The following is an 18,395-nucleotide window of genomic DNA, read 5'->3' as shown; positions in this document are numbered from 1 at the left end:
ACAGTTTTAGCTGACAAAGTCTCCATTCAGAATCTTGAGTGGTTTGAACCCTGAACTCTAAATCTTGCTGTTAAAAGGAAATTAATTTGGTAAATACCACAGCCACCACTAAAGTCACACGTATTGTTTCTGACCTCTGAATATTTTCCCGTTCCTCCTCCACGTTATGACTGGTGGTGGATTTCCACTGACCGAGCACTTCATGAGAACATCAGACCCGATCACGGTCAGCTGGCTCTGGGGAGGTTCTGTAAACCATGCAGGTGGCTCTGGAAGATGCCAAGATAAGCCATGTTGGTATCAGTCAAAACAAATGTTTGACCGCTTTGCCAACAGCTTTAACAGTGACGCAAGATTATTTGCACTAAGCATTTCTTGAATGAATACATATCACCCCCGTCACCTTGCAGGACAGCATTTTAAGCAGAGATTATGTATCTTTTAGTGTTTAATGCATATTTTGGAATGACCGTCAGCAACTACAACACCATGTTTTAACTTGGTGTCTGTAAAACGGACTGAGTTATAGCCAGTTTGTGTTTGATAAGTTTAATTAGCTGTGGCAACAGTTTTAAATCAGGTACTAAATCAAACAAATTCACAAGACATTTTGTTAGGCAGACAACCCCACACACACACACTTGCATTATCACCCACAAATCATGACAGTGGTCAATAACAAGTAAAGTAACAGCCTTCATGCTGATGCTGACTAACCTTCCACTGTGACATCAAAGTAATGAACAACCTTTCCAGCGGAGCTTTCAGCCGTGCACATATATTTCCCCTGATCCTTCTGGTCCACAGCACTGATGGTCAACAGCCTGTTAAAGTTGGTCAGTTTCACCCGTTCAGTCAGACTTTCTCCCAGTTTCATCCACGTTATACTTGGGATGGGACTGCAAAATGAAACAATGGCAAGTTAGCAATCCTGACAGCGATGTGAGTGTTGCATTAACAGTTATTGCTGGAGGTATACCAGTACATACAATCCTCCTGGTATGCACTCCAGCTGCAGATTTTCTCCTTTCAGCAACACTTTCTCTGTCTGAACACCAGAGGGTAGCAGCAGGCTGGGAGCTTTCACTGGTAAGTGTTCAGCTATATTTGACAAAAACAGTAAAGCTCCTCACTTAAGTGTACCAATGATCATTTAAATGAACCACCAAGCTTCTGGTGAGCCGAGTATTAACTTGTTGGGTAACATATTTTGATGTGACAATGACTTACTCGTGTTACCGCTGTCAGAGGAGGAGTAATTATCAGGTCTTACTGAAATAGAAACATAACATCAGGACATTAATACTGGTGATGAGAAATTCTTTATTTTGCCAACATGTATTGCTCAATATATTACCAGAACAAAATCCCCTTGAACAGAAACATGACAAAGCAATTTCTACTGCTGACAAATTTCAGATATTCAAAACGGCTTTTATCGGTATTGTGCCAATACATAGTAACAATTTGAGTTTTTAAAGAAATGAAACCTCACAATTTGTTAGAAACTTACATCGCTCAACCTTAATAACCATGGCGGTTTTCTGGACAATTGTGCGTATCTTGGAAAAGGCAGCAAAGCAACAGTACTCCTTGTGACTGTCCTTTGGTAAGGCATAGGAGAAGTAGAGGTCGCCACTGGTTCCCATGGAGACCCTCTCATCCTGCTCGATGTGCTGGAGACCTGGAAAACAGCAGGACTTTTAACTGTGAAGTTTCATGAATATAAATATGGATCTTTTTTATTATTATTATTTTCTTTGTGTATGTTGGCGGTGGATAGGGGACACACCATATGTAGCAACTTTGAGACTAGGTGGGAGTTTGCCACCTACATAGGTTTTGAGGACTTGGAGAGGGCCTTGGAGCATGGAGGGAAATCTGTGAGCATCAAAGTGAGGGTCTGTCATTTGGCTCTTATACAAATATACAAATGGTGTAGAAATCTGCAGGCCAGATCCTGTCAGGGTGAGAGTCAGACTCCACAAGGAGGAGATTTTGTTCATAACTTTTAAAGACAGAATTCCTCAATGCAGCCAGTGGGCAGAAGGATTCCAGTTTTGTGGCAAGATTCCATCTGTGCTATTTACAGATTGTGTGGTCCTGTTCGCGGCATTGTGCCATGATCTCCAGTTCTCACTAGAGCAGTTTGAAGCTGAGTGTGAAGCAGCTGGAGTGAGGATCAGCACCTCCAATTCTGAGACCATGGACTTAATTGGAAAAGGGTGGACTGCCTTCTGGAATGGGAATGAGGTGCTACCTCAAGTGGAGGAGTTAAGGTGTCTCAAACTTTTGTTCACAAGTGAAGGATAAATTGGGAGTGAGATTAACAGATGAAATGGTGCAGCTTCTGCCGTACTGTGCCTGTCCATTTTGGTGGAAAGGAAACAGAACTGCAAGGCAAAGCTCCCCGTTTACCGGTACATCTACGTTTTCTACCCTTACCTATGGTCAAAGATTCTGGGCAGTGACGGAAAGAATGAGATACAGCCAGTCAATTTTTTTTTTTTTTTTTTTTTTCGCAGCTGGATTCTCTCTCAGAGATAGGGTGAGAAGTTCAGTTATCTTGGAGAAACATAGTAAATCTGCTGCTCCTCTACATTGAGAGGAGCCAATTGAGATGGTTCTGGCATCTGGTAAGGGTGTTTCCTGGACGCCTCCCCAGAGAGGTGTTGTGGGCAAGTCCAACTAAATCAATTTAAATCACTTCTTGGTCTGTTGCCTTCATACATCTCCTCCTACATGTCTCTGCATGAGTGCAGTTACAGCGTGCGCTCTCAGAATATTATTACCTGCAGTGTTCCCTCAGTGAGGACTGAACTAGGCAAAAGGGCCTTCTACTACTCAGCTCCCGTTTCTTGGAATATCTTGCAAAAAGATCTGAAGCTCTCGACCTTGACCTCTCCAAGTGGCTTTAAGAATCTGGTGGACTCCTGGCAAGGACTAATGCAGACATGTTCTTGTTTTTAGTTTTCTACATTCGCCTTATGATCTAGCTAATTTGTACTTTTTTTGCCATCTTATTTTAATTTGTTTAAAAAAAAAAAGCTGTATACCTTTTTATAATTGCCCATTGTTGACATCGTTATTTGTTGAAATCAGGTCTCTCTTGTAAATGAGTCTGTGAGGCTCAATGGGATTAACCCGTCTAAATAAAGGTTGAATGAATGAACCAAGAGAAGAACCAGGATTTGATGGAGAGACTTCGTCTGTCAGCTGACCTGGAAATGCTTTAGAATACCATAAAGAAAGAAGAAAGCTGTGGTGGTAGAAAGAGAAGTTTATGCTTCCTAGCTCAAGCTGCTTACAACTCACTCTGGAACAAGTAGATTATAAATGTGTGGATACATTTCTTTGAAATGCCAAAATTACTCAGAAAACACAAGTTGTATCTAATAAACACACAGTGTGGTGTAATATGCGACAAGTGAATTGAAAATACCCTAAAGAGTTATTATGTAAAGACCCAGTGAAGTAAAAGTGATCTAGAATAGCATGTTTTTTTTAATAGGTTCCCAGTTCAGTGATGCTTTGTGTCATTTCTTGATCATGCCATGATCAACATGTAGCAGACCTTTTTAATACAGCCATATTGCATGGCTGTTTTATCAGTATGAGTCCAAAGAAAATATAATTCAGATTTAGGGCATCAACATTAAAAGAACTACTTTTCATGGGCAACATGATGTCATGAGTATAAAGATACAGATCTTCAGATGATCATCACAAATATGTTTTTGTCTTAGAATATTAATGCTCCTTGATGAGGACAATGTTTTATATTTCATCCTTTCCAACACCTGAAGTGAACTTAAAGCAAGTGTTCTTAGTTTTTATTCTTTGTGCCAGCCTACTTGTCCTTCAGAGCGCTCGAAAGGCTCTTCTGGTTTTCTTTTAACATCAGCTGGATTTGTTGGGTAGGAGTTGAGGATCTACAAGAGGTTGGACTGAAAATGTGACCCTCATAAAGCACTCGAGACAAAACTGAGGTCACCTTTTATATGGTAAATCACTTTTTCCTGGCAGTGATGGGAAGAGGCTCTGACGTGAAAGAACCTTGCCTCAAACATGAACCTGTTATCACCGCTAACTTAAATTATAGTCAACAGATTGATTCACAGGAGGAGTTTTTGAAGTTTGTTTTGAAAATGATTAAATATTATTTGACCTCAACAGTGAGCAATAACTTTCTAAAAAATAAAAAATAAAAAACATTTGATGACCAGTATCTTCACCCTCAGGACAGCATTTTGCCCAAGAAAAAAACATGTAGTTCTCTTTATGGTCATGTCCTAATCTAAGCCTGTATACTTACTGTACATACAGCCTACATACTTGTTTCAATACAATAAAAACAATTTAATGACCTCTTATAACTGTATATTCACTAAACAGCAGACTATTTATTCAATTATTTAACACCTGAAATCTTGGACCATGTGCTTTGAATATTTCAGCAACAGTGATTGACGCAAGCTTGATCAATAATGAGCCGTGTATCTAAGAGGAAACGAGCCAGGATTTGAAGTTTTATCTCATTTCATGTATTCACCTGTACACTTAAGGGAACAGAGAAGAAACAAGCAGACAGTTTAAACATTTATCAAAAAGTTTAGCTTGTTCATGAGTAACAAATTGCATTTTGTATCAATCTTGTTAAACTTTTAACTATTGATGGTGTGATCTTTTTGTTTGCAGAAGACAAAGCAACAGGGCCTCTAACTAATATGTTTAGATTCAGATTGGATCAATTTAAATTAAAAGTAGTGTGACTGGATTTTTGTTTTATTGGATGTAAAACCAGTATATGATTGTACTGGAAGGTATATTTTTACCTTGATAGTTTCATTCAGATCCATCCATCAGTTTGTGAGATTTCATTTGAGGTCACCCATTCAGGTCTATGATAACCTGAAACTGTTGGCATGCTTGAAATCCTCCTCCAGTATATATATTTTTTTGTTTAAATTTGACCAGAAATGGTCAAAATTCAGCCCTTATTTTTATTTCTGCCTCAGATGCATATTAAAATATGAAATAAGCACCCAGTTCACAGCTTATCTTTTGCATTTGCTGTGAATTATTGCCCTCCCCGTGATGTTCTTACTCAGATTGACATCTTTAAGCCATAAATCCTCTTAGAAATGTTGATATGCTCGTGTTGCATGAGGCTTGAGATGTGGAAGCACACAAAATTTGCATCTGGTTTGAAAAGAGATATACAAACTAATGTTGGGTTTGGTCTAAATAAACTAAACATCACACCTCCTTAGCTTACAAACGACTGCAGGACAGAATAAATGCACAACAGTCCTTCTGTCTCAGCTGCTGGTTTAATTGGCTGCTTGTCATATATTCTTCAGCTTCATATGTTTAGGCTAAAGGTATTACACAGAATCAAATTAAAACATGGAAGAGACTAATAAATTCAAGTTTATGGGTCAAACAAATGAAAACTTGGAGTTTGTAAACATTGTGCAACAACAATTCCATAATTGGAATTTGTAAATCAAGCTTAATTCACCTAAAAAGAAATTTACTGAGAAATTCAAACTTGTGTGTGGGTAGAAAAGATTTGTATTCATAAAAAAATAAAAAATAAAAACGTGTAAAGAATTAAAAAAATAGAACAGAGAAATAATGTGGTGACTGTTTATGGATTTAAGGCAAAAACATCAATAAATTAACAAATGTAAAACTCAAAGCTTAAATGTTCCCCATGTAGCTCAAATTGTAAATGTGAGTGTTTCAAATAGGCCTGCCACAATAACAAATTTTGCTGGGCGATTAATTTTTTCAGAAATCATTGCAATAAACGATAATATTGTTTGAAATTTGACAATAATTAGTAATGCTAAATTTAAGAAGAAATTGTGGTTATATTTATATGTAGTCCGTTTTTTGACCACTGGATGGCACTATAAGACTGTTTGAACTGAAGGATGGATAGTGAAAGAGTGAACAGTGTGTCTCTTTAAGAAAAATGGGAGGGAGGCCCCTTGACGTGACATGGGCTGTCTTTTATTACTGTTTTTTGGTTCTCAAAATGGCGGACGTTCGGTGTGGTTTGAGCTCTTTAGCATAACATAGCATTTTTCACACAAAGCTTTTAATTTAAAAAGAAAATCAGTAAACAAGTTCTCAGCTTCTTTTTGCGAGAAAAACAACTTTTTAGACGAAGGCACGGGTTTCAATCGTGAATTTTAGAGCTTTGACAAGACGGAGGTTTTTTCCTGAGGTCGGCCTGTTAGCTTAGCTCGTAGCTTAGCTTCTCAGCATAGCTGCTTTTATTTTAACGATCCAAAAACGCGATTTTGGATCGTTGAAACAGATTTTAAAGAGAAAAGAGAAAGGGAGGGGTCAGTAAAGAGCACCGGCGTTGAGCCTCTTGTCATCTGTTGTCTTAAGTAGAAAAAAAAAAGAGACACGAAGAAACGATAAAGACGAAAAATGAAAATGAGGTTGATAATTTTCATTTATCATGCGATTAATTGATTTATTGTTTATTGCGACAGTTCCTAGTTTCAAATACAAATTTTATTTACACACACATATTTGAATTTTATAGACAGATTTCTAGTCCAGGGCGACTATGAAAGATCAAAAACTTAAAACTCTGGAAATATTTGCTAGAATTTTTTTTACCAAACCAAAAATCTTAAGAACTCCCACAAAGCTTTGCAGCTTGTATTCCATACGCTTTGTTGGGGTCATTAACTGACACAATTAACGATTCAAGTGTGATGTTGGAGCCTTTTAAAATTGCATCAAAATATTAAATGTTCTGTGCACAGCTGTTGACCCTCAAGCTAGATCAAACAACTCACCAATAGTCATCCAGTAGATCTGACGGGGGGGCACACCTCTTGGAGGGTTACAGTGCAGGGTGATTGGTTCCCCCTCTTTAACAACAACAGGGTCAAATATCTCCTTTGGGAACCTGGGAGAATCTAATGAAAAAAATCAAAGGTGTGCATTGATGTGAAGACCTGCCAGAGGTTTCCCTGGGTCATGCAGACTTCACTTACCCAAAACATTGATCTCAATTTCCCCCGTCATGGCCGTTCCCAACTTGTTGGAAGCAAAGCATCTGTATTTTCCCTGAAACTGGATGAAATGCTTGCTGTGAAGCATAAAAGTTCCATTCTTGTTGTCTGTTTTGATTGTTGAGAGTTTTGGAAATTCAAAGGGTTGGCCATCCTTTGTCCATCTGTATCTGTTGGAGTGAAACACGTAACAAGTCTTTATCAGTACTCTGTGTTTTGTCTAAATAAAATGAGAGCTTTTGTTCAAATTCATGCCCGTCTTTTCTAAAGTTATGTCACTTACTCTGGCCGTGGATTGCCCCTGGCTTCACATCTGATAGTGAGAGTGTTCTCAAAAGGAAGCCCAATAACAGGACTTGATGTATGATTTGTTATAGTTGGAGGCTGCTCCACTACCATATAAAAAAAACAGACAAAAATGATAAACTGTAACAAGATTTTTCCACCATAAAAACATCCAACAATTTTCTATTTCCCCCCTTTTATTTTCTTGTGTTTTTGTGTGACACTGGGAATAACCCGGTACAATCTGAACAAATATAGACACAAGCCTAAAATCACATCATGGTTTGACTCAGTGCATTTTAACAGTTTTTGAAACCAGTTAAAATGAATACCCAACAAAGAAATGAAGATATATTTTGGTTAATTAAATATTGCAGGCGATAAACAGACAGAGTACTTTATCTCAGGCATCATCCTACCTTCCAAAGGAATATTGACGCCTGCAGTCTTGGAGCTGAGGGCCCAAAGCAGAACTAGTGGTAAACTCCACGCAAACCTCATCACACCCTACTGGTCAGTGAAGAAAATGGAGATCAGGAGAATGTGTGGCTCAACTTTCTTCACTTGGAATGCGTAGGGCACAGAGAACCTGCAGGAGTCAGAAGTTTTACGTTCAATTCATCCTCAAAGCAAAAACAGCTGACAGCAGTGAAGATGAGGTCAAGAATCTGAGCCGGTAACAGTAACCAGAACAACTTCATCTGTTCATTTTAGAAAAGTGACCTCAAATGATGATTTAAAACAAGTCAAGTCAAGTCAGAGTTATTTGCATAGCACATTTAAAACAGGAACTGTTAACAAAACAATGCAAAAAGGTGTTTATGATCATGAAAATGTTTATTCAGTTATTTTAGCTCTGACCATGGGAGTTAATGTGCCATGCACAGAAACTGAAACTGGCTTTGTTATTTCAGGCAGGCAGAAATTAGTGTTGGGTGGGGTAAAATATATAAAAAATAAATAAATAAGATTCACATGGCAGGTTGCCTGATGTTTGGTCTGAAGGTTATGAGCATTCATTTATGTGAAAACTGCAACAAAAACTTTGTCAACCATAAGGCCTAATGGAAACAGAACACAAAGGGGGATTTTATTTTAGATATACATTCAGGAGCAGGCAGCACGTGGTGGCGCAGTTGGTAGAGCTGCCACAACCTGAAAAGGAAGAAACGGGTTAAGATAATGGATGGATGGATGGATGGATGGATGGATGGATGGATGAATTCAGGAGCTCCGATGACCTTTCATGAACTACTTAAAGTATTTGGTTCAAAAGGTACTACTGCAACTTTGACAGCTAACTTTTTCCTAAGGTGCTTTAAATGTCCATAATTTAAAATAAAATGTTCACAATTTAAACAGCTTATGGAGACTCCAATGGCACAAAAGTTTATATGACAGAAACTTGAGATATGACTCACTCCTTCCCATTTAAAGTATTCAAATACTGACTTTAAATGCATCTCACAAATGGGAAAAAATATCCATCCATCCATTATCTTTTACCTGCTTCTTCCATTATGGGTCACGAGGGTCGCCGGTGCCCAATCCATGTCCAGCAGTCACTGTGGGAGGGGGGGGGGGGGGGGTACACCCTGGACAGGTCGCAAGTCCATCACAGGGACACATAGAGACAAACAACCATTCACTTTCTCACTCACACCTAGGGACAATTTAGAGTTACCAACATGAATGTTTTTGGTCTGTGGGAGGAAACCGAAGTACCCGGAGAAAACCCACGCATGCACGGAGAGAACATGCAAACTCCACCCAGAAAGACCCCTGGCCCGGGATTTGAACCAAGAACCTGCTCACTGAGAGGCAGCAGCTCTACCAGTTGCACCACCGTGCTGCCCAGGAAAAAGCATGTTGTTTTTTTTAAGTATATGTGCTTTTTTAATTTCTTTTGAAAAAAATATAAATAATGTAGAACACATTATTTACATTTATGAACATATTCAATTACGTACATTATTTTTACATTCATTTGAACTTAAATGAAATAAAATGTTAAGTTATGTAATAGGATTTAAATGCCAATGTCTCATCATCATCATGTCTCGTTTTGGTGCTGGGTTTCATTTGGAAGACTTTCATCTTCACTCGTCCTTCATTGTTCTGAGCTTGTAGCATAACACAGAGGAGAACTTGTCTGGAGATTATCATTTGAACTGTAAAGCCTGGCTGGTGGCATTGCATTGCATGCAATCCACATACAAAGGCTAAGCTGTTGTCTGTTACAATCACTAGATCCAAGATGGCAGTTTATAAATTGGGCTAAGCTCATCAGTGTTTCACAGCTTAGTTCTCACAGTGTTGGGATGGTGGAGGCAGCAGTGGCCATGCCAAATGGGTTCACCCTGCAGCTAATCCTGCTATCAGAAGAATGAAGGCTGGGAGCTGCAGCAGTCCTACAGTATGCTGCTTAACCATGGCTGAGTACTACTCCGAGGTCTTCCGAGGACATACGAGCTTTACGTAGTAACTGTTTGAAACAGGATTAAAACAGCTTGAAATTAGTACAAATGAACAAATTTGGATATTCAACTTAATTTGCATCGTGGACTTTGTAATCTAATTAGTTCAGTGGAGGGGAAAAAAATGTTTTCATCCATCCATATCCATTTTCTTTACCCGCTTTTTCTTTCCTGGTTGAGGGGAGATGGTGTTTATTTCCAAGAGTCACTTTGCGAGAAGCGGGGGACACCCTGGACAGATCGCAAGTCCATCATAGGGACACATCGAGACAAATGAGACAAACGGCAATTCACACACCTAGGGACATTTTGGAGTTACCAATTGACTAATCATGCATGTTTTTTTTGGTCTGTGGGAGGAAACTGGAGTACTGGCAGAAAGCCCACGCATGCACGGAGAGAACATGCATACTCTACACAGAAAGGCCCCCAGGCCGGGAGGCGATACGGCAACCTTCTCACTGAGTGGCGACAGCTCTAACCGCTGCCCCGTCGTGCCGCCTACAGGTTTTCATCTTGCACAAATACTATGTCTCCTTCTAGTTCAGTGTTAGTGCACAATATATCCCAGACACACAAAAACAAAAATAAAAAACATGCCCAAATAAACATATTTTGCATAAGAAAGCAGGTAAGCCACTATTGTACATGAACAAGTAAAAACTTCAGTGACAGAGTTGAGTTTCAGCCTCAAGCCATCACTAATTCCTTCATACTTTGCCTCCTAGGAGCCAGACTTTATGTCCACCTTTTAAGAAGTCACGGTCAAAACAATTATCAGGCTTCTGAAGGTATTTTATAGTTTGGACTTTGGCTGCCTGTTACAGTCTCATCTTTTGTTCATTACATGAACATCTTAGAAAGAATGTTTTCTTTTGTTGCTGTTGTTTTTGAGCCACTTAACTCTGACCTATGAGTCATTCAGCCATTAAAAATAAGCTTTTGAACTTTAGGGGTGAAGCGATGCTGCGTCGACACGTAACAGATAATATGAAAAAGAAAATATAGTAAGTATTAGATCTTTAGGCAGTTTATCACCAGTGGTCTGTCACAAAGACACAATTTGTGGTTCTTTAGTAGAAGCTTGAAAAAGAAAAAGAACACCAAAACACAACAGCGCATTTCAGCACCAACTAGGTGATTCCAAAAGAGTTATTATTTGAAAATATGATCAGCTCAAGGATCTCTTAGGTCCTGAACCAGATCCCTGATGAATTTATTTTCAATTTCTTATGGACATGATTTTCTAATTCTGTTCATATACTGACAATTTTTAGGCCTTGCTCTTCTTTACCCTCCACTGTTGCTATTTTAAGCACAAACTGCACAACAAGGTATCATGACCAGGTAGAAGAACTGTACAGAGATGGAGTGGAAAAAGCAGCCAATGTCCAAATAAAAACCTTAAATGACCTTCAAATGCCTGGAGAACTAGAAATAAAGAGTACTTTAAAAGATTACAACTAAGACTGGCTGCTTGGAAGCTAAGTATATAGAATTTTTTTCTGTCTTTCTCCCTCCTTAGATGGCATTAATCTGGCCTCAAGCTCAAATGTTAAAAATCTTGGTGTTATTTTTAATCAGGACATGTCTTTTATCCCCAACATTAAAAACATTACTAGAACCGCCTTCTTCCACCAGCGTAATATTGTTAAAATTAGAAACATCTCATCTAAAAATGATGCAGAAAAACTAGTTCATGCATTTATCACGTCTAGACTGGACTATTGCAATGGTTTGTTATCTGGGTTTCCAAATACTTCTTTAAAAAGTCTTCAGTTGATCCAAAATGCTGCTGCCAGAGTCTTAACTGGAGTTAATAGGAGAGATCATATCTCTGGTTTTGGTTGTCAGCAGCAAACTGGTTGATCCACTCTAAGAAGGTGCTATTTAAGAGACTGAGCTGAATACAGCACCTCAGACTGAGGAAGTCTCTTGGATGAGAGACGAAACGTTTCTAGATTTTTTTTGCTTTGTTTTGCTTTTGTTATTTTTTGAATGTCCAGAGGACCAGATTGAACTTTTTTGGATATCTCTCCAGTTTTAGCTTCTCTCCATTGGCTCCCTGTCAAATCCAGAATATAATTCAAAATCTTACTTCTAACCTACAAAGCCCTCAACAACCTAGCTCCATCTTATATTTGAGATCTTATTGTTCCATTTTTCTTAACAGAGCACTTTATTCTCAGACTGCAGGCTTTCTCAAAGTTCCTAGAGTCTTCAAGAGCAGAATGGGAGGAAGATCTTTCAGTTATCAGGCTCCTCTCTTGTGGAACCAACTTCCAGTTTCTGTCCGTGAGACTGACACATTATCCAGTTTTAAGAATGGGCTTAAGACTTTCCTTTTTGATAAATCCTATAGTTACGGTTGGCTTGTTATGCTGCCTTAAATTTAGACTACTAGAGGACAAATTGACCTCATTTCCTTAAATGATTTGTTAAAATTGAATAGTTTTCATTTAATATTATTTATATCTTAACATGTAATTCTTGACCTGCCATTGTGTATCTGTTCCTCTCAAACCCAGCCAGTTTAAGCAGATGACCGCTTGTCCTGAGCCTGGTTCCATTGGAAGTTTCTTCCTCATGAGGAAGTTTTTCCTTTCCACTGTCGCCTTCATGCTTGTTCAAGATGAGAGTTCTGTGATGGAGTTAAATTCAAAGCAGTCTGCTCCTCAGATAAATAAGTGTTAAATTATTATTTTTATTTATCAGTGTCACTATTCAGTGCCCTGAGATGACTTCTGTTGTGACTTGGCACTATATAAATAAAATGAATTAAAATTGAATTGAATAGAAATTGGGGGTGGATTAAAACATTTCCACTGTGCTATATATTAGTTAGAAATAAATCCAGAAGTGTTTGCAAAGTCTTTGTAAGGCAAGAAGCCCAGAGAGGTCAGGGTGCACAAGAAATGTGACCTCTTATGAAGATTTGTTTTAATCTTGACAACACAGCAGATAGTTTTCATTCAGATCCCCTGCCTGCTGTGCACACCTGCATATCACTGTGGGGTAATGCACATTTCTAAGCTCTGTAAGCTCATGGAGCTCTGCAAACCTGCCACTTCAATAATAAGTCAAACAAAGCTGACACACGCTAAACGAAAGGAAGAATCTGTAGAGCGTAAAATGGGGTGGAGTGCCTGTGTAAACAGTCGGCAAAGTGTTTGTTTTTGGAGCTGAGGGATCTATTACCTGAGCACATGGCAGCTCACAGCCACAAATCCGCAGGGATTGTATTACCTAAGCCTTTTGTCGGCCAGAGCATGAAGAGTGTCACTACACGACTAATCCTTTACCAGCACATGCTGTCACAATGACCCCCATGTACCTCCCCTCTGCACCTGACCTCTTAATGAACGAAAACAACTTCATTTAAAGAAAAATCACAACCTGAAAAAGGTTAGAATGTACTGTGAGACAAGAACACTCCATCCTGTAAATCTCAAATACATGTACAGTAAATGACAACTTTTCTCGCAAAGTACATAGTAAAATCTGAGATTTCTTAAAGTAAAGAAAGTAAAGAAATACTTACAGTGTTTGATGCATTTTACATCCTCCACCTCAAACAGAGGCCAAGGACAAAAATACAAGTTTGTATACAAAGTAAAAAACAAAAACGAGATCATCCCAATAGCTCTCTTTCTTTATGAGCAAACATTTCTGACATGTCCTTCCTCTTCCACCTCACAGTGCTCCTCTCCTGCTGCACAGACACGCCTCGTACCCCCCGCCCCCCTGCTCAGGCTGCTAAAGAAGCGACAGCAGACTCACTGAAGTAACATATGTCGCCAAAGCCTCTCGCTTGGCAAGGAGGCTCTGAAAGCTCTGTGACAATGACTGGGACAAAGGCTGCCCAGTGGGGGGGTTCTCAGAGAGTATTAAGGAATGGGTGGAGACGAAGTACTACAGACATGTCTTTTGCTCTCACTCCATCTCACTCTCTTCCTTTCTCCTCGATCCTTCCATCCTCCCTCTTCCCACTACAGGAATATGTGTATGTCCAATTATGCCCAACTTTATGAGTGATGTTGATGCAGTGCCTTTTAGTGATCTTTGCTTTCCACTTTTCATGCAGCGCTCCAGGTTATTGATCGATGGAGGCTTACAAAACATGTCTGACACAGACAAGATTTGGTTGAAAAAACACAAAATATTGCCTTTTTTTACTTTAAGTAGTTTATCAAGTGAGTCCAGTTTCATACGTATATTATTTCAGTCATGTTTATTAGTTTCCCCATTACTCTTTAAGCCTAACTATCTGTATTTTTTTTTTTGTGTGTGTGTGAAAGTTTGACATCATTCTGAAATCCTTTCAGTAGATCTCATATCCTCAGAACATATGAATAAAACAACTATAAAAATGTTTCTACGTCCTAAAAGTGTTTGAGACTGAACAACATGAGGTTTGTGCCTAATGAAGAGATTACTAAGAGAAGAGCATACAAATAAAATAGAAACCAGACAGTCACTGAATAGTAAGTCAAAGGTCTTTTGTATTCGTACATTGACTCATTCATTCAATGAAAAAATACAAGTGGAAAATAACAAACTGAATTTTAAACAACTGTTCTAAAAGAAAAATGTAGAGAACTGTACTTCAGCTAGATTAAAATCTCTTGTGTGTCTTAATTTGTAGGTAAAACTGTGACAACTGTGAGCTTAACACGTCACTTACCCTGGAGACAGTTCCCACCTGCCTGAAGACTGCCACCATCATCCCAGTCCCAAAAAGCTCTACAGTGACTGGTCTGAATGACTATCGGCCAGTGGCCCTCACCCCGATAGTCGCTAAATGCTTCGAAAAACTGGTCATGACTCACATCAAAACAACCATCAACATCAATGAGGACCCTCATCAGTATGCATACTGTGAGAACCGATCAACAGAGGATGCCATCTCCTCTGTGGTCCACACTGCGCTCAACCACCTGGAGCAGAAAAACTCTTACGTCCGTATGCTCTTTGTGGACTTCACATCCGCCTTCAACACCATGATCCCCCAAACCCTGATGAACAAACTATCCACACTAGGACTAAGCCCCTCCATCTGCAACTGGGTACTAGACTTTTTAACAAACAGACCACAGTTAGTGAGGATCCACAACCTCTCCTCCTCCACCATAACCCTCAGCACTGGCTCTCCTCAGGGATGTGTGTTGAGCCCCCTCCTGTTTACTCTGCTCACGTATGATTGTGCAGCTACCCATCCAGGCTGTCACATTGTAAAGTTTGCAGATGATACAGCGGTGGTGGGATGCATCACAAACAATGATGAGTCCAGCTACAGGCAAGAGGTGGAACACCTGGAGAGCTGGTGCAAAGAGAATAACCTTCACATCAATGTGAAGAAGACAAAGGAGATGATTGTGGACTTCAGAAGGAACAAAAACATCTACACCCCCCTGAACATAAGAGGATCTGCGGAGGAAGTGGTCTCCAGCTACAAGTACTTGGGTGTACACATGAATGACAACCTCAGCTGGAGCAACAACACCACCAGCCTGATCAAGAAAGCTCATCAGATACTCTACTTCCTCAGACGGCTGAGACGAGCTGGTCTGGGAAGCTCAGTCCTCACCTCCTTCTACAGGTGTGCAGTGGAGAGCATCCTGTGCTCGAGCATCAACATGTGGCATGGAGGCTGCACAGCTGCAGAAAGAAAAGCTTTGCAGAGAGTGGTGAAGGCTGCACAGAAATCTGTCGGAATCAGCCTCCCCACCATCACAGACATCTACACCTCCAGATGCAGGAAGATGGCCACCTGCATCATGAAGGACCCCACTCACCTAGCACACACACACTTTTTGCCCCACTCCCCTCAGGAAGGAGGTTAAGGAGCATTAAGTGTAGAACCACTAGACTGAGGAACAGCTTCTACCCTGAGGCTGTTAGACTCATGAATCTCTAACTAGAATAATCACTGTGAAAAACCATATCATGTTGCTGCTGATCTGTTTCATGTTGCTGCTGATCTGTTTCAATGTTGATGTGTTCATGCGTGCACATCTGCTCACACAGACTCATGTTCATGTTTGTGCTGATGTTCAATGTTTTATGTTATGAGTGCTTAGTGTATATTTAGTTGATGTTTTTCTTAGTTCATATCTTAGATGTTATTACCGTTTTTCTTATACATTTTATTGTTGGATGTAACTGGGACCCCGTGTACATAATTTCGCTCCACCACATGTACCACATGAGGTGCGAATGACAATAAAGAAACTCTGACTCTGACTCTGACATCAGATAGAAAGTTTTGTCAAACTGGATCTGTTTTCTTCTGTACAGTTCAGACTAAACTCACTGCTGGTGCCTAAAAGAATGCCTGGACGTAATTATGCACTTCATTTAAGCCAGTTGTCATCACTTCAAATGGGCCTACTCCATGTTTAAAAGAGCATGGCTCCTGTAAACGCAGACACAATCTTTAAAGCCACAGTCAAGTGGACTGGTTCATTTAAATGCTAACTAGGTATGCATGCATTACTAAATATAGAAAGCTGATGGTCAAACGTATGTGGTCTAAACAGAAAGTTAAAGGAACAGGGAGAAAGAAATGGAAATAAAAGAAAAACGAAAACATTTTCTAATATAACGTCTTATAGATTTGTTTTCATACATATAATCAGTCAACGTCACAAGAATAGAGTAATAAAGATGCAAAGTAACTATTTAAAAGCCGTGTCATCAGTACAACAGAAATGCCATGAAAATGTGTATATCTTACACTTCTGTGAATAAAATCTCTATTTGATCTTTCTTGAGATACCAATGTTAAACTTAAGCATCATTAGTAGTTCTTGTTTTCAGCTGCAGGTGTTGCTCCAAAGAACACGAAAGACTTTCTGGATTCAGGTCAGGCAGCATACTTGATCAGACTGTACGTCTAACTTGCTTTTTCTTTCAACTTCCTGTTTGATTTTGGCAGGAACACTTAAACTCTAATAAAACTGGAACTTTGCACAAAGCATCTGTGTCTTCTTGTTAAGATAGTAAATGGTAAATCTACATATTTGTGGTGCCATCTCCCACACAAAGACGCAGGCCCTCATTATCACACTTCCACCTCTATGCTTCCCTTGTGGAACTAAATAATTACGTTTGGTCACATGCATGCCAAACTTGCTGGACCAAAATGTGGTAATTTGTTAGGTTTTCTATATGTTATAAGTCAAAAAATAAAATATTAATTTTGAAAGTTATGTGCCAGAGTATACGAGACCTCTCACCGTATATAAAAATGTGCCGTTTGTTAGACAGTCTAAATCAGGGCTATTCAACTAAATTGCTCAGGGGGACACAGTTACTGAAAGCCAAGAGCTCAGGGGCCGAACATCCAGCAGTTATTGTCATTAAGTAAGTTTGTTTTATGGTTAAAAATCTAGTTAGTTATCTTAAAATGAACCCATTGGTGGGCTGAACTGAGCACATCTGTTGGCCTGATTTGGCCCCTGGGCCGTCAGTTGAATAACCCTGGTCTGTGTTGTATAAACTATTATTTACTCTGTAATAAATCAGAAAAACGTGTCATATATGATTTGGCAGTGTTTAGAGCAGCATGCAAGGTTTTATTTTACGAGGCTTTAATTTAATTAGAAGACTGCTGCCTAAAATATACATTTGAAGCTTCTACTTTATTACTGGAGTTTTCTAAAGTGTTTCTTTTTGACCGTTCATAAAATAAAAACTAATCAAGCTAATCTAAAAATGCTGTACGGTAATTATTGGGAGATGCCATTTTTTTTGTCCTGTAAAATATTACAGAAGTTTCCACTGACACACCCAACTGTCAACCTTAGTTTCTCATATTTTAGATTTTTTTCTGTGTACTTTTCAATATGTTGGTAATTGCATTAAAAAAAAAAAAGTGATTCAAATCACCGAGGTCGTACATAATGGTGCAAAGAAATGTCAAAGCACTAAACGAGATGAGCTTGTTGAACAAATGAGACACGCCATTTGTAAATTCCAACTTTACGATAGGTTTGCATCGATTCCATACTTTTTTATGATTTATTTCCTCCCTAACATTCCAGACGTCAATTATCCACTAATGAGAAATAAATGCTTAAAAAAAAAATGTTTGTTTCAGGCTCTTTTTTTGAAGTTAGAGCATAAATTAGAAAATGTCACCCAAATAAATCTAGAAATACTCCACGTTTAACCACAATCTGTCAGTATGTTAGAAATAAACACCAGGACACGTGTATAGAACGTGATTTAAACCACAGCGTTTGAAGGTGCGCACACAAATAACAGAAAACTCACTGATGTTTGTTGCCAACATAAACAATGGCAGCCACATAATCCACATATTTTCTACAGCTCAGAGAAACTCTACTCACAAAGAAAAACTAATAACTTTAACTACTCGTTTCATTATTGTTATCAAAACAAGCACGCTTTGTGCTCATTTCCTGAATGCCCCGGAAAAATCACTGATTCATGTGTTCGTGTACCATTAACTGGCAGCATGATGGTTCAGTTGGTAGCGCTTTTGACTCTCAGCGAGAAGGTCACAGGTTCAAATCTCAGCCTATGACCTTTCTGGGTGGAGTTTGCATGTTTTCTCCATGCA

The 18,395-nt window shown here is 39.1% G+C and overlaps 1 protein-coding gene across 1 annotated transcript in view; it reads right to left on the bottom strand.

Annotated features, from left to right (window-relative positions):
- The window catches only part of chl1a (cell adhesion molecule L1-like a), a 38,260-nt gene extending 30,416 nt beyond the window's left edge, over positions 1 to 7,844 (bottom strand). The window contains exons 1-9 of the mRNA XM_037684921.1: positions 7,751 to 7,844; positions 7,330 to 7,438; positions 7,029 to 7,216; positions 6,828 to 6,950; positions 1,514 to 1,684; positions 1,231 to 1,272; positions 990 to 1,101; positions 718 to 899; positions 135 to 269 (exon numbers count right to left, since the gene is read on the bottom strand). Coding sequence (XP_037540849.1) covers positions 135 to 269; positions 718 to 899; positions 990 to 1,101; positions 1,231 to 1,272; positions 1,514 to 1,684; positions 6,828 to 6,950; positions 7,029 to 7,216; positions 7,330 to 7,438; positions 7,751 to 7,832 — 1,144 coding nt within the window. The 5' untranslated portion in view covers positions 7,833 to 7,844. The remainder of the gene's footprint in view (positions 1 to 134; positions 270 to 717; positions 900 to 989; positions 1,102 to 1,230; positions 1,273 to 1,513; positions 1,685 to 6,827; positions 6,951 to 7,028; positions 7,217 to 7,329; positions 7,439 to 7,750) is intronic.
- Positions 7,845 to 18,395: the final 10,551 nt, after the last annotated feature.

The sequence above is a fragment of the Nematolebias whitei genome, chromosome 11, assembly GCF_014905685.2.
Source record: "Nematolebias whitei isolate Nwh7 chromosome 11, NemWhi1, whole genome shotgun sequence".
Lineage (NCBI taxonomy): Eukaryota > Metazoa > Chordata > Actinopteri > Cyprinodontiformes > Rivulidae > Nematolebias > Nematolebias whitei.
Note: the sequence above shows the minus strand (reverse complement) of the source record. Positions and strands in the feature narration are given on the sequence as shown.